Source organism: Adiantum capillus-veneris, chromosome 21 (assembly GCF_014529385.1).
Source record: "Adiantum capillus-veneris isolate H3 chromosome 21, ASM1452938v2, whole genome shotgun sequence".
Lineage (NCBI taxonomy): Eukaryota > Viridiplantae > Streptophyta > Polypodiopsida > Polypodiales > Pteridaceae > Adiantum > Adiantum capillus-veneris.
Window position 1 is genome coordinate 35,115,152 of NC_140951.1, and position 13,844 is coordinate 35,128,995.

At 40.7% G+C, this 13,844-nt stretch overlaps 1 protein-coding gene across 1 annotated transcript; it reads left to right on the forward strand.

Moving 5' to 3' along the window:
* The first annotated feature begins 4,447 nt into the window (after window positions 1-4,447).
* Window positions 4,448-6,431, forward strand: LOC147430768 (nuclear transport factor 2-like). Its single transcript, XM_086494462.1, has 4 exons — window positions 4,448-4,682; window positions 4,771-4,914; window positions 5,321-5,615; window positions 6,310-6,431. Exons 1-4 carry the CDS (start codon window positions 4,629-4,631, stop codon window positions 6,429-6,431), a joined length of 615 nt encoding a protein of 204 aa, XP_086350588.1. The 5' UTR covers window positions 4,448-4,628.
* Window positions 6,432-13,844: the final 7,413 nt, after the last annotated feature.

The window sequence follows — 13,844 nt, forward strand, 5'->3', positions numbered from 1 at the left end:
TACGAGAACACCAATCTATGTCCGAAATTGACAAGACCTATCAAAGTGAGAGTCAAAACTTGATCATAGTCAAAGTGGGAGTAAATCACGACCACTAAAGAATTAGAGAGTAAGCTATAGACCTGTAGAAAGCATAGCAAGAATCTGGGAAAAAATGGATAGAGTTTCCCTTGTACTTTAAGAAAAATTTCAAAAAAATTCTCACCAAAATGCATAGACCATAAACAGACACTCAACGTCTCAGTAGAAAAACCACATATGGTATACATAAACTATCAAAACCTTGGAAATCTAGCTCACGCTTGAACGGTCTTCTCTATGGACAATTCTACTTGTCCAAAATCTTTGTAAGCATGTAAATCTGTCACTTGGGAGATGTGACTAGCTTAGTCAATATCCATGTATGCATACATAGTAAAAACCGCACAAAACCGTGTTAGAAATGCTCTTTGAAGTAACCCACATAGTCATACATGAGCACATAACTGATGCATCACAATCCGTACTAGAAAACACGATCTGTGAGCATAAAACCTCGATCAAAACTACGCTAGAAAGTGGGCTATGTCGAGGTTGGGATGTTAAAGATTGTCAGCTGGAGCAAAAACACTTCGGATCAGTGTGGGTGGAGAGCCAATGGCGAGTCATTTGAGTGCGTGATATGTCCGTACACAATGCAAAAAGGGGAAGAGGAGAGACAACATAGGGAGTGGGTGGAGCGATCTCTCAATAGAAGAGTAAGTGGGAGTGCTCCTTATTGCTTTGCATATGCATAAATTATGATAGAGTGTGGGCAACCAGATCCAGTGTCTGACCATGGTAAGGTGCACCGCCTTTACCCCAACAAGTCCACGGGACGACATCTTGCATCAAAAGCCCATCCGAAACCCTTACTTGCATTCACTGAAAACAACCCATTGATTCCTAGGGTTGCCCTTATAGGAAATATCCTACAATCACTTACCAACATATTGAAAGCTTGTATAGTAGGCCATTGGATGCGTGAAAGGATACAATTCAAAACCTTTGTATGTACTGAGTCTACAACAATCACATTTCTTGGTCAGTATAGATAGATCAGTGGCCAAGCATTGAGTGGGTGGTTGAGCCCTTGAACTTCAATGAGCACCAAGAGCAAGAACGTAATGACATGAGCAACAGATCACGCAATTGCAATAACAAGAGTTTGCAATGGCTATAGACGTTTGATGGGTTTAAGCCAATAGCCTAGTCAAAGGGAAACATATAATCTAACGGCTAGTCCAATCACATAGGCAAATTAACGGTTCTCAATCCCAATAATATTTGCATAGACTTTTAAGCATCTGAGAAAGGAAGCACTGGCATAAAGAAGAGAAAATTCATGTCAAGCGAGAGCACCCACTCACATTTTTAGTGCAGAGCATCCATATCCATAAACTATTGTGAGGGCATCATTAATGGTAGGTCCAAGAAGCTAGTCTTCTTGGCTCCAACACTCAGCAAGAAGGATGTCAAGATCCTCATTTGTATGCCCTCATCTAGTAAACATGAGTGACTACATGCTTTTAGTACAATAAACAAAAGTGATTGTGTTTGAAGGGTTGCCTTCTCCTTACATCCATCAAAAGTCGCCTTTGTTGGCCAGATTTTGTCGGCATCTCTTCCAATAGATGCATTCAAGCGGATTAATTTTGATGAGCATCCCTCACTCCACATTCTTTGACAATAGCCCACCTGAGCATATTCTTTAACAAAATGCAAGCCAAAAGATGACATTCTATATAGAAAAAACATCAACAACTTATTACATTAGTCAACGACTTAATGTGCTTTTGAAAGGACATTACATAGGGCACACATGCATAGCAAAGAATTACCAAGTAATCCGCTTTTCAAAAGTACCTGATTGACCATCTCATGTTGAATTTTTTTGCTCATGTCAAATTATTGCATAAGTTTAACATACCCTAACATAAATTCATTCCAAGAGAGGACCATGGGGACCACTAAAAAGATCAACCATGTTGTAGTAGGATTGTTTGTTTGGTGCAACGAGTGCTTTTCCCTCATGCTATGAAACCACACTTGGACCTCATCCAATAGATTGAGTGAGGCTGAGTGAGTGTCTACATGCATGAGACTAATTAGTAGACTGAGTGAGGCTGAGTGAGTGTCTACATGCATGAGACTAATTAAACCAAAAGTGGTTGCATAAGACGCAATGCTTTCCAATTGCATCCATCGAGCAATAAAGCCAACCGTTCGTGGACAGGTCTTGCTAGCATGTCCTCCTCTAAGTGCATTAAAGGAGACTACATTTGGCAGGGAACCCTTGCTCCAAGTTCTCAGAAAATAGCCCATATGCCTGGTTGTGCCCTTACAACCATATATTGTGCAGTCCAAGAGATGATGTCTAGTGAGAAAGTTTAATAGCAACTCTTTATGCTCTCAAAAGTGTTCCTTGGAGTCCATCTACATGGATTGGGGCCCCTATGATGCCTCGGTTGCACTATCCCATTGTAAGATCTTACATGGATAGACAAAATTCTAATGTTGTAGAGAGAGTGAGAGGAACCTACGCCTTTATGAGTTGTTTGGTGTTTGAGGCATTCCTTGGTAGAAGCCATACCACTCACAACAAGATTTAGAAATTTTCTCACGTAGGTAAACAGAGTCTTTTTCATTGTTTTTCTTACAATGTATAACATCATGAGCTTCCGCTCGAGAGGCACCATATACCCTAGCTAGGTACGATTGGGGGCAAGGGACCACCGGCCCCCCCATCGGGCCGGCGGTCCCCTGCCCCCAATCGTACCTAGCTAGGTATACGGTGCCTCCCTCACATAAGCTCATGATGTTGAGGTAAGTCACAATGTGGGAATTATTGTGAGAATTTATCCAAAACTTCTTTGTGATTATTGCGTGAATTTTTATTCGGGTGGCCTTCAAGAATTAGCTTCTCCATTTAGTAGGGTAGTATAGAGGGAAGATTGAAGTTTGAACAACACCACGGCATAGGGCCTTTCTAGGCTCAAAAATTGCAATTGCTCCTGCATTGTCACCTCTAGGTAAGCTCCGTCGTCTCTGGCCACTTCGCAAGCTTCACTTTGTAGATCTCTCTCTCTCTCTCTCTCTCTCTCTCTCTCTCTCTCTCTCTCTCTCTCTCTCAAGTAGAACTTTGTAATCTCGTTGTGCAGTTGTTTGGTGTTTGAGGCATTCCTTGGTAGAAGCCACACCACTCACAAGAAGATTTAGAGATTTTCTCATGTAGGAAAAGAGTCTTTTTCATTGTTTTTCATACAATGTATACATCATGGGCTGACGGTCCCCTGCTCCCAATCGTACCTAGCTAGGTATACGGTGCCTCCCTCACATAAGCTCATGATGTTGAGGTAAGTCACAATGTGGGAGTTAATGTGAGAATTTATCCAAAACTTCGGTTGATACTCCCTACTACTGGCTCTCCTTTTATTTTATTCAATTTATCGTGAGATTCTTCCAAAATCTACAGATTTTCTCTCGAGGATCTCCTGCTCTTACAAAAGAGAAGGGGAATCGAACCCACGCATGTCAATGGTCAAACCATCACCCTGCTCTTGTAACCACTCCAGCAAACGCATCCAGCTGTTTCGTTAGCAAACCATGCAAATACAATATATGAGGTTTTCCTTTGCCCTCAAATTCTGAGCGTCCCCTGTCCGTCGCCCTCCTTGTGTGCATCGACATTCCTCTCGCCGTCTGCTGACGTTTTGCCTGCACTAGAAGCAAATTGATCTCATGTGTTTTTTTATGGAATTTCTTTCCCCTGCTCCCGCATATGCCAAGATTCGCACTCCTACTCGCTCTCCTTTCAGCCTCTCGTCCCCTACCCGTTGCCCTCCTTGCGTGCATCGACATCCTCTTGCCGTCTGCTGACGTTTTGCCTGCACTAGAAGCAAATTGATCTCATGCGTTTTTTGTTTTGGAATTTCTTCCCCCTGCTCCCACATCTGCCAAGATACACACTCCTACTCGCTCTCCTTTCAGCCTCTCCACTATTTTTCAAATGTCGTGCGTAGGCGCCAGCCAAACAGTCCCCAAAACTCCTCAAGAGAATCGAACTAAGATGAACACATGCAAAATTTCAAACAAGTTGGAGTAACCACCTTACCGAAGGTTTTTGGTGCCCACAGTCGTCCGCACGCGTAATAAGAAAAACATCTCTACATCAGCCCCTGTGCACAACACTTAACCCCAACCCGCCCTTTCCTCAATTGCTCTCTGCCTTGTCTGAAGCCTCTGCCTTCGCTCGCCTCATGTGTTTTTTCTTGGATTTTTTCTCAACAGCTTCGTCAGCATCTACTGAAGATTCTCCTCAATTCAGATTTTCCCAAATCGTTAGGACATAGAATTTTTATCCTCAGGAATTAGCTTCTCCACACATAGTAGGATAGTATAGAGGGAAGGAGGGAAGGTTGAAGTTTGAACGACACCATGGCATAGGGCCATTTATAGCCTTTCCAGGCTCAAAATTTGCAAAGGTCGAATTCCTCCTGCGTTGTCACCGGTCGAATTGCTCCGTCGTCTCTGCCCACTTCGCAAGCTTCACTTTGCAGATCTCTCTCTCTCTCTGAAGTAGAATTTTGCAATCTCGTTGTGCAGATGCTATGGCGAACGAAGCACAGCATGCAACATCCATCACCTCTGCTCCGGCAAGCCTTGTGAGTTTCCTGCGAGATTGAAGCAGCCCAGGGCTCCTCTTCTTTTGAGTTGGGTTCACATGTTTTATTGTACACTGCTTGCTTGCAGATTGGGAATGTCTTGGTTAATCGCTACTACAAGGTCATGCACCAAGCACCTCATCTGGGCTACCGCTTCTACCTTGAGGAAAGTAAGCTTACGCGGGCAGAGCCGCATCCAGCGACGACTGCCGAACCGACAACAACTCTATCGGTACATGGGTAGATGTCGCTGTATTGTTTCCTTACTGTTTGTTCGGGTTTGTACTGTCAAGAAGTTTTGGATATTTTCTCAAAATAATTCCCACATTGTGACTTACCTCAACATCATGAGCTTATGTGAGGGAGGCACCGTATACCTAGCTAGGTATGCGGTGCCTCTCGAGCAAAAGCTCATGATGTTATACATTGTATGAAACACACTGAAAAAGACTCTGTTTTCCTACATGAGAAAATCTCTAAATCTTCTTGTGCGAGTTTCTTTGATCACCATGAAGAATGAATGATCTTTATATCTATTAGATTGAAGATGGTGTTGTGTTTTGCATATAAAGCACAAAATCATACAAATGCAGGGTGTTGTTTTAAAGCTTCATTTTTGGATATAATGCCACATCTAGGGAATAAATGGCAAGATTATGTCAAGGGACCATGTCATGCGCACCGAGATTCTATCGATTGACTCGCAAGAATCACTCGCAGGGCAAGTTTTGGTCATGGTCACTGGAGCTTTGCATAATGCTAGTGGTTTAAGACGCATGTTTGTGCAAACGTTTGTCCTAGTCCCTCAAGAGAAGCGATACTACATTTACAACGATGTGTTTAGGTTCCTTGATGGCAGTGCCGAGTCCAATCAGCAGCTTCCTTCAAGATTGGATGGCAACAATTTGCCTTCAACCGCATCACTTGACCAAGGTGAACTTTATGGCCTACCGAAAAATAAAGAAGTGTTTTTAAGGGTGTCTATGTGTATGTGAATATGAATGTGTACTTAGCAGGGTACCCCCTGCTCGAAAGCTAAATAACTTAACCAAACACTAATGCCTTTACCGTTGACAGGCCAAAAAGTCCCTTTACCATGAGTTACTTGACTCTTGAATGTGTTCAAATTTTTGTTCATGATTGGGTTGTACAGTTTTGCTTATCCTTAGATATGTTGGTGTGTTTTGCATTTAAACTTTGATCGGAATCTAGTTCACCTCTTCGTGTGTGTGTGTGTGTGTGCGCGCGCATGCACCCATGTGTGTGCATACGGACTTGTCTCTCTATGTGTGTACTTAGCAGGGTACCCCCTACTCGAAAGATAAATAACTTAACCAAACACTAATGCCTTTGCCGCTGACAGGCCAAAAAGTCCCTTTACCATGAGTTACTTGACTCTTGAATGTGTTCAAATTTTTGTTCATGATTGGGTTGTACAGTTTTGCTTATCCTTAGATATGTTGGTGTGTTTTGCGTTTAAACTTTGATCGGAATCTAGTTCACCTCTTCGTGTGTGTGTGTGTGTGTGTGTGTGTGTGTGCGCGCGCGCATGCACCCATGTGTGTGCATACGGACTTGTCTCTCTATTATATTGATTTGATTGATGCTCACTCTTTTATAATCACAGGGATAAAAGAAGCTACTACACTTACTCAGCCTTCAAAAAGCAGCGATATTGCTGACAGTTCAGATGTCCACACTTCTGAGCATTCCTCTTTGAGAAGGCAGGCAATTCTTTCAAAGTTATAAAGATTCTCACAAGTAGAAGCCATGACAGCATTTATGCTATAGGCAATTACAAAGCGACAACACTTGTCGAATCACAATAGTGTTATGGAAAGAATTTGCCAAAATTTTGGGATCACATAAACTAGGAATAAATGAAGATGCAAACATGGCCAAAATACAATGGAGTTCCATTATATTTCAGATTTGAAATTGAAATGAAACATTTGTAAATAAGAATTTATAATACACATGAGTGTATCATGACCAATTGAAAACCAAGCATAAACCCATGTCAATCGATCATCTTACATTCAACATATTACATTATCAAAGCGTGCGGTATCTTTGGGGTTGACCGGAAAAGCATTGGCCTTTGATTGTGAGGGAGTTGAGAGGAGTAGAAATAGTGAGGAGAAATTGTTAATTTATATAATCTAGTGCAATTCATTGTAGATAATAAGAACTTTAAACTGATATAAGAGAAATAACAAAAAAAATGATCTAGATGTTAATGATAATCATAGTAGATAATTGAAAAACACAAAAAGAGTACGAGCTTGCAATCCATAAATTCTTTCAATTGGCGTTTTTGATCATCCAAAGCATACCATTTGATCATACATGTTGTTGTAAATGTAAGCTTCGATTGAATAACCCAAAAAAAAAAACTCAAAGTCTCTTTTTCTTCTTTCCCTTCTCCTCTTCGTTGAGAGAGCGAGAACTTGTGTGAAAAGCCTTCTCCTTTTTTTTTCCCTCGTCTCCTTCATTGAGAGAGCGTAAACTTCTAAGAAAGCGCTTCTCCCTTCTTCTTCTCTTTCTCTTCATTGTGCTAGAGCATGTTGAACAAGCATAAACTTTTCCTTCTCCCTTCCTCTTCTCCTCTTTCTTCTTGCAGCCCTTCAAAAAAATAGTAGAGCACAAAAACATAAAAATCTTTCAATTGGTACAAAATCTATCTATGTATGTGAGACGCAAAAATGTTTAAAACGGCCTTTTCCTGGTCCTCGAGGGTCCGTTTTTAGAGAAACTGCCTTTTACAAAAATCTACAAACTATCACTTTCGGCCTCCCTCATAATATAGAGTTATTCTATCACCCGCATTCCTCTCTATCAATGGCCATGAAGAGAGATCCATACCCTCTTCCGTCCATAGATGACATACTTGATTCTATTGTACGGCATGAGAGATATAGTATATGCGATTGTTTGAATATTTTCAGCTCACCTTGGCTCTAGAGGATCAAAACAAGACCACCTTTATCACACCATGCGGATGCTTTTTTTATTGTGTGCTTCATTCTGGTCTTATGAATGGTTGTGCTTGGTACGAAAAGCGCTTCAATAAGGTGTTCTCTCCCTTTCTTTGAAAGGGAATTTGTGAAGAATCTAATTGATGACTTTTGTATTTATAGCTCTAGAAAGGATCATTGTGCAAATCTTGGAATGGGATTGAAACAATATGATGAAAGTGGAGGTCAACTAAACCCAAAGAATTGTCATCTTTCTCAACCAAGAGTAAAGTTTTGGGGCATAAGATCTCTAAGAATGGGATTGAAGCAGATCCTAACAAAGTGAAGGCTTTGGTGCTCCTCCTATCATCCAAAGATACAAAGAAACTTTCTACTTTTATTCAAAAGGTGAAGTATATGTTAAGGTTCATTCCTTTGTCCTCTCAACTTCTTTATCCTCTACAACAAGTAGCAAGGTTGGATCCTCTACAATGGATAAATGAATGTGACGAGGTTTTTCAAGGGACCAGAGAGGCTCTTGGTTTTTTTCATGCTATGCAAGCTCCTAATTGGGATAAAGAATTTATGTGGATCCATTAGCAGGTGAGGATGCTATTGGGGCTATGGTTCTTCAACAATGTAATAACTCCCATTACATGAACCCTATCTATTGTGCTAGCAAAGTGAAGCTAGAGGTGGAAAGAGGCTATATATACGTAGAGCTCATTACGGTGAGTGCAATTTATGCATGTAGAAGGTTCACACACTATCTTCTTCCCAAACCTTTCACATTTCTCACTAGCTACACTCTTCTACCTCAATTGGTAAATATCCCTACTTTATCAAAGAGACTCGTGAAGTGGAGTGTGGAGCTACATGAATTCCAATTCTCTTTTTTGGTTGAGGAGTATAGAAGGGCTACACTAGCTGATTTGCTTACCTATAAAGAAAGCCCTCTTCTTATCAAGGAGGATGACGTCAAGAAGCAGCACATAGAATCTCCTTACATAGACAATGCCTATTTTTTAAATTTTTTATGGATCTTACAGAAAAGTTCATGGTGAAGCATCAAAAGGTGTTGTAATTTCTTTGGTAACCAAAAGGAGTTTGAGCTCACACCACAAAGCAACAATGACACTGAGTACGCTACTTTGGACAACACCTTTGCCTTGAGCTTAGTATCCATCATGTGAGGGTAAGAGGTGATTCCCTTTTGGTGGTTAAGCAAGTACTTGGGGTGTGACAAAAAAGGAATTCAAGACTGAAACATATGTGTTTTCAAGTGAAGAATCTTCTTGAGCGTTTTGAAGCTTGGAGTTTAAGATAGGTCTGAAAATGAAAAAGCACATGGTGTAGCACAAGCTTCAATTGGCCAATTGTATGTGGTAAGGGCTCATTCTTCTCTTTATTTAGGAAGGGAAGCTTTGGAGAGTAAAGAAGAGTTTCTACAAACAAGTATGCTTCCATCAAAGATGGAGAAATTAAAGAAGTATGCCTTCCTTCGTTGTGCCAAAAGGTTTGTGCTGCTTGGCCATGCCTTATATATGAAAGGGGTTGATCTTGTGACGAGAAGGCTTCCATGGAAAGAGGAGATTTAAAACATTTTATAGGAGAATCATGAAGGTTCTTGTGGTATCCGTTTTTCTTCAAATATCACTTTGCATAAAATCTTGCAGGAGGAGGGATATGCATGTTCATCATTGGTGCAGTTCTTGTGAAGAATTCCAAAACATGGAAACTAGGGTTCTCAAATGAAAAGTTAGAGGCACCATTATGGCATATGATGTGTTTGAGAAGCGGGGTATTGATGCAATAGGCCCTTTACCTATAACAGCTGGGGGCAAATGTTACATACTTACCATTGTTGACTATCTATCCAGGTGGGCCGAAACCAAAGCTACTAAACAAATCACAAGTAAAGATGTTTTACAATTTTTATATGAAGAATTCTTTTGCAAATTTGTCATGCCATTAGAGATACTTTTTCACAAGGGTCCAGGTTTTAAGGGAGAGCTAGTGGATTATCTATGTGAGAAGCTTCATGTGCGGTATAGCTTTAGTACTCCCTACTATCCCCAATGTAATGGTAGGCATAAAAGGTTTAATGGAGAACTCATAAAGATGCTGACAAAGATGAAAAAAATAATTTGAAGGCTTGGGATTCAAAGCTACCTTCTTCTTTATGGTCTTACAGAACTGCCATCAAATTAGGTGTTGGTGTCTCTCCCTTCCACCTAGTTTTTGGCAAAGAGGCTTTACAACCTATTGAAGTGGAGATACCAGCTTTGAGGCTGATGTTCAAGCTTGAATATGAGCCTCGTGATGCACTCAAAGAGAGACTTTTGTATTTGAAATGTGCACAATTGGAGAGGTTACTGGCTTTTGAGCATTATGAACGGGTATTGAAGAACAATAAAGCAAAGGCAAATGTAGTGAAAATGGCCTATGAACATCGAGAATAGCGGAATTAAGAGAATTATAGTGAGCCTTGTTATGAGATTGCTTTGAGAACATAGAGGGTGAATTTAATTAGCGATAGCAACACAAATATTATACTTAATTAACTTGGCATGAACAATACTTTTGCGAGAGAGAGAGAGAGAGAGAGAGAGACAGAGAGAGAGAGAGAGAGAGAGAGAGAGAGAGAGAGAGAGAGAGAGAGAACTTGACAAGAGTTGAGGACCGGATTTATGTGGAGCCGGTCCCCCCTCCAATAGGCTTTTTGTATTATAGATTCTCCCATCAAGAGAGACTTGGTACAATACAATCTTTGTGTTCCTTATGACCTAGGTGATGCAATGAAGATGGAAAGCTTCATGCATCACGAGCATAACATAAACTTTGTAAAAGCATTAACCATCCTCGACCTCAGTTCCAAGGCCTCAAGCACCTTCGAAGGCGGAGAGAGCTAGCGGGGAATGAGGGTAGGGAAGAGGAAGAAGAAACATTCATGTGAGAAAGACATAGTTCCTCACTTATCATCACTCTTCTTGCTTATCATAGCATAATAGCATAGTAATGAAGATGAAGAAGATGGCAAGCTTAAGCATTGAAGCATGGATCTTGGTTGGATTTTCATTCCATAGCCAAGAGTGTTGGTGTAGGCTCTCAACTTCTCAGCAAGCTTGGAGAATGAGATGGATCTCTTGCACTTTGCACTTCACACAATGAGTGTGTGTGTGTGTGTGGGAGAGTATACCCCCCAAGCTAGCCCCTAGATTCCTTGGTTGACCCCCAATGTAGCTCATGCTCGAAGTTGATTGGACCCCTTCAAGCCTAGCCAATCACATGCAAAGTGCATATCAAGCAACCATGCTAGCCTTGGGACAAGTGTCCCCCTTTCCCCTTTGAGAGAGAGGACTTGATAAATGCATTAACAATTAATTAAATTAGCTAAATTATCATTGGAACCCTTGAGAGGCCAACCAATAGGCTTTAGGCACCTTATGAGGGCAACATGGAGAGGAACTTGACATGTGTCCCTATTGCTTCTTTAGCGAAGGCTTGACTTGTGTGAGGGTGTGTGTGTTCTCTCTCATGCTCCTACAATGAGGGATCGCCCCCCCTTGAGTGGGGATCTAGTTTGACTTTTGAAACTTCTCAAGCCCCTCAAGAACCTTAGTCATGGAGTACCTTAGCACCTTAGTCATTAAGCACCTCAAGCACCTAAAGCACCTTAGTCAGCAAGCACGACAAGCACCTCAAGCTTGGGCCGGGTTTCCACCTCAAGCACAGCCCTAGCTTGCCTAAGGTTAAAGGACTTTTAACACTAACCTTTGGAGGTCTTTAATGAAGCTAACCCTAAGGTATTTAAGCTCCATTAGCTAGCCTTGCTCTTTGACAAACCATCTCTCATTTGGACCCCTTTAACCTTGGCTCCGTGTTGCGATAGATCCATAAGCACATGTTTATATTCTAATCCTTGTTCCCGTTTATCCTTTCACATTAAATGAACACTTTAATATGGAAAAATCATTTGGTTTGGTTAGATATTAGATTCTATGACAGGTGAAAGTTAAAGACATCAAGAAGGGTGACATGGTTCTTCACTATAATAGCAAGATTGATAATACTTTTCAAAAGAAGTTCAAATCAAGGGGCGTCCTTAAGTGGCTTCAAAAAAATTTCTAAATGGCACTCTCATCCTTGCTCACTTCGATGGTACCCCACACAAAGCAAGTGTGAATGGCTACAGGTTGAAGGAGTATGTTGCAAGGTTGATGATTGTGGTTGAGTATGAGTCTTAATTTGAAGAATTTTCTAATCATGTGGCTTGTTATGAAGATGGAATGAAGGCTCCATCATCTGGTTTGCAAGTTCTCTATTCTACTGCTGATCATGAATGATCTAGCAAGCTGGGGTGTGGCAAATTATATTGCACACATCTTGGACATCCTGTTTTTGTAAATTTGTACATATGGACATGATGCATGATGTAAAAAGGGTGTGCAGTATTTCATTTTGTGGGTTTTTAAGCTTACTTTAACAAGCACATGTACATTCAGTGCAAGTCGCTAGTGTAGTGCCAACTTAAAAAAATTTAGGTCTTGGGTCTTTGTGCCTCCTCCATGCTTGTTTATGCAGTTTTTAACTAGCCTTGCCTACGTGTGGTCCTGTCAAGGAAGCTTGCTATTCATGCCAATTTTGCACATGAAGGTACATAGATTTGGAATTTAAGTTCTTTAAAACTTTTGTTGAAAAACTTTCTTTTGAGACTTGAAAGCATCCCTTTTGGAGTTACAGTCTATTTCCCGCAAGGTACAAGATCCCACAAGCAGTTTGGTGTAGAGTGAGTTGTGGAAGCTCGCTTGTCTTGTGGTGTGTATACACCTCAAATTTGTGATTTTGAAGAATCATTTGGTGAAGGGGAAATCTCTATTCCTCAAGTGCATTGGTCTCCGTGTGCTACAATTCCATGCTAAGACAGGTGCTTCCTAGTTTTGGTGGTGGTATTTTGGGTGGGTGTGTGCCTGTAAATTCCCAAAGGATAACCTCCCTTTGAGTTGTGATGTTGTGAAGGCTCTTTTGGCACGTTTTGTGGTGCTAAATTTGTGTCTTGAGCGCTATTGGGAGACATTGTTATATAGATGTCCCTTGCTCTTGTTTTCCTAACAACGGAAAGAGGAGAATCTCGTTTTGTATCTCACGTATATATGGAGATTCCGCATCGATTGGGAGATAAAATTAAGTTTTTGTGCTCTTCTATTTTTAGAAGAATTGTAGGAATCAATAGGAGAAGATGAAGGGAGAAGGGAAAGAAAAGGAGGGTTTATGCTTCTTCGACATGCTCTATCTCAACAAAGGGGAAGAGGAGAAGAAGGGGGAAGAGTTTTTCAAGGTTTCTCACTCTCTCAATGAAGGAGAAGATGTGAAAAGGAAGGAGAAGGCTTTTCACACAGGTTCTTTCTCTCTCAACAAATTGGAAGAGCTGAAGAGCTTCGAGGCTTTTGGTTTTGAGTTATTCAATCAAGGCTTACATCGACAGTAGCGTGTATTATTGAATTGTATACTTTGGATTATTAGAATCATTAATTGGAACATTTATGGATTGCATGCTCATACCCTTTTGTGTTTCTTCACTATCTAATATGATTATCATTAACATGCGGATCGATTCTTTGTTATTTTTCTTAAATGGATCTAAAGTTCTTATTATCTACAACAAATCGCATTATATTATATAAATATACATTGTTTCCTCGTTGTTTCTGCTCCTCTCTCACAACCAAAGGCCAGTCACCTTGAAGAACCGCGGGCTCTGACTTTTCTGATTAACCCAACACAAAATTGATTGGGATGAGAGAGTACAAATGGAGCAGGAGGGAGGGATATGATAGATTTTGCAGCACATAAAAGCAGTGTACTTCTCTAAAGAAATACAATAAACTCTAGTTTTTTTAAAGTCGATGCAAATAATTGATAAACTATCATTAAATGAAAAAAATCAACACAAAAAGAATTGGATGAAGCAGTGGGAGAAACACTTGTCCAGGTATATGCTACAAAGAGTATTTTTTATGGGAAGAACTCTTTCTAGAAAGAAGGGTGAAAGAGACAAAGTTTTAGCATGCACAAGTAAGCAGGGAACATGTGGGTTGATTTCTATTGTTTGTGGTCAGTTTTCCATGCAAATATGCTCCTCTTGGGGATCTTCTCCTCATTTCTCTTCTCAGCCATAGCCATGAAACTCTACTATGCATTGTTA

Excerpts from the sequence above, each read along its gene's own strand:
- LOC147430768 (XM_086494462.1), top strand. The coding sequence starts at position 4,629 with ATGGCGAACGAAGCACAGCATGCAACATCCATCACCTCTGCTCCGGCA. Across the intron at positions 4,683-4,770 it reads CCTCTGCTCCGGCAAGCCTT|ATTGGGAATGTCTTGGTTAA; the intron begins GTGAGTTTCCTG and ends GCTTGCTTGCAG. Across the intron at positions 4,915-5,320 it reads AACCGACAACAACTCTATCG|GGAATAAATGGCAAGATTAT; the intron begins GTACATGGGTAG and ends TGCCACATCTAG.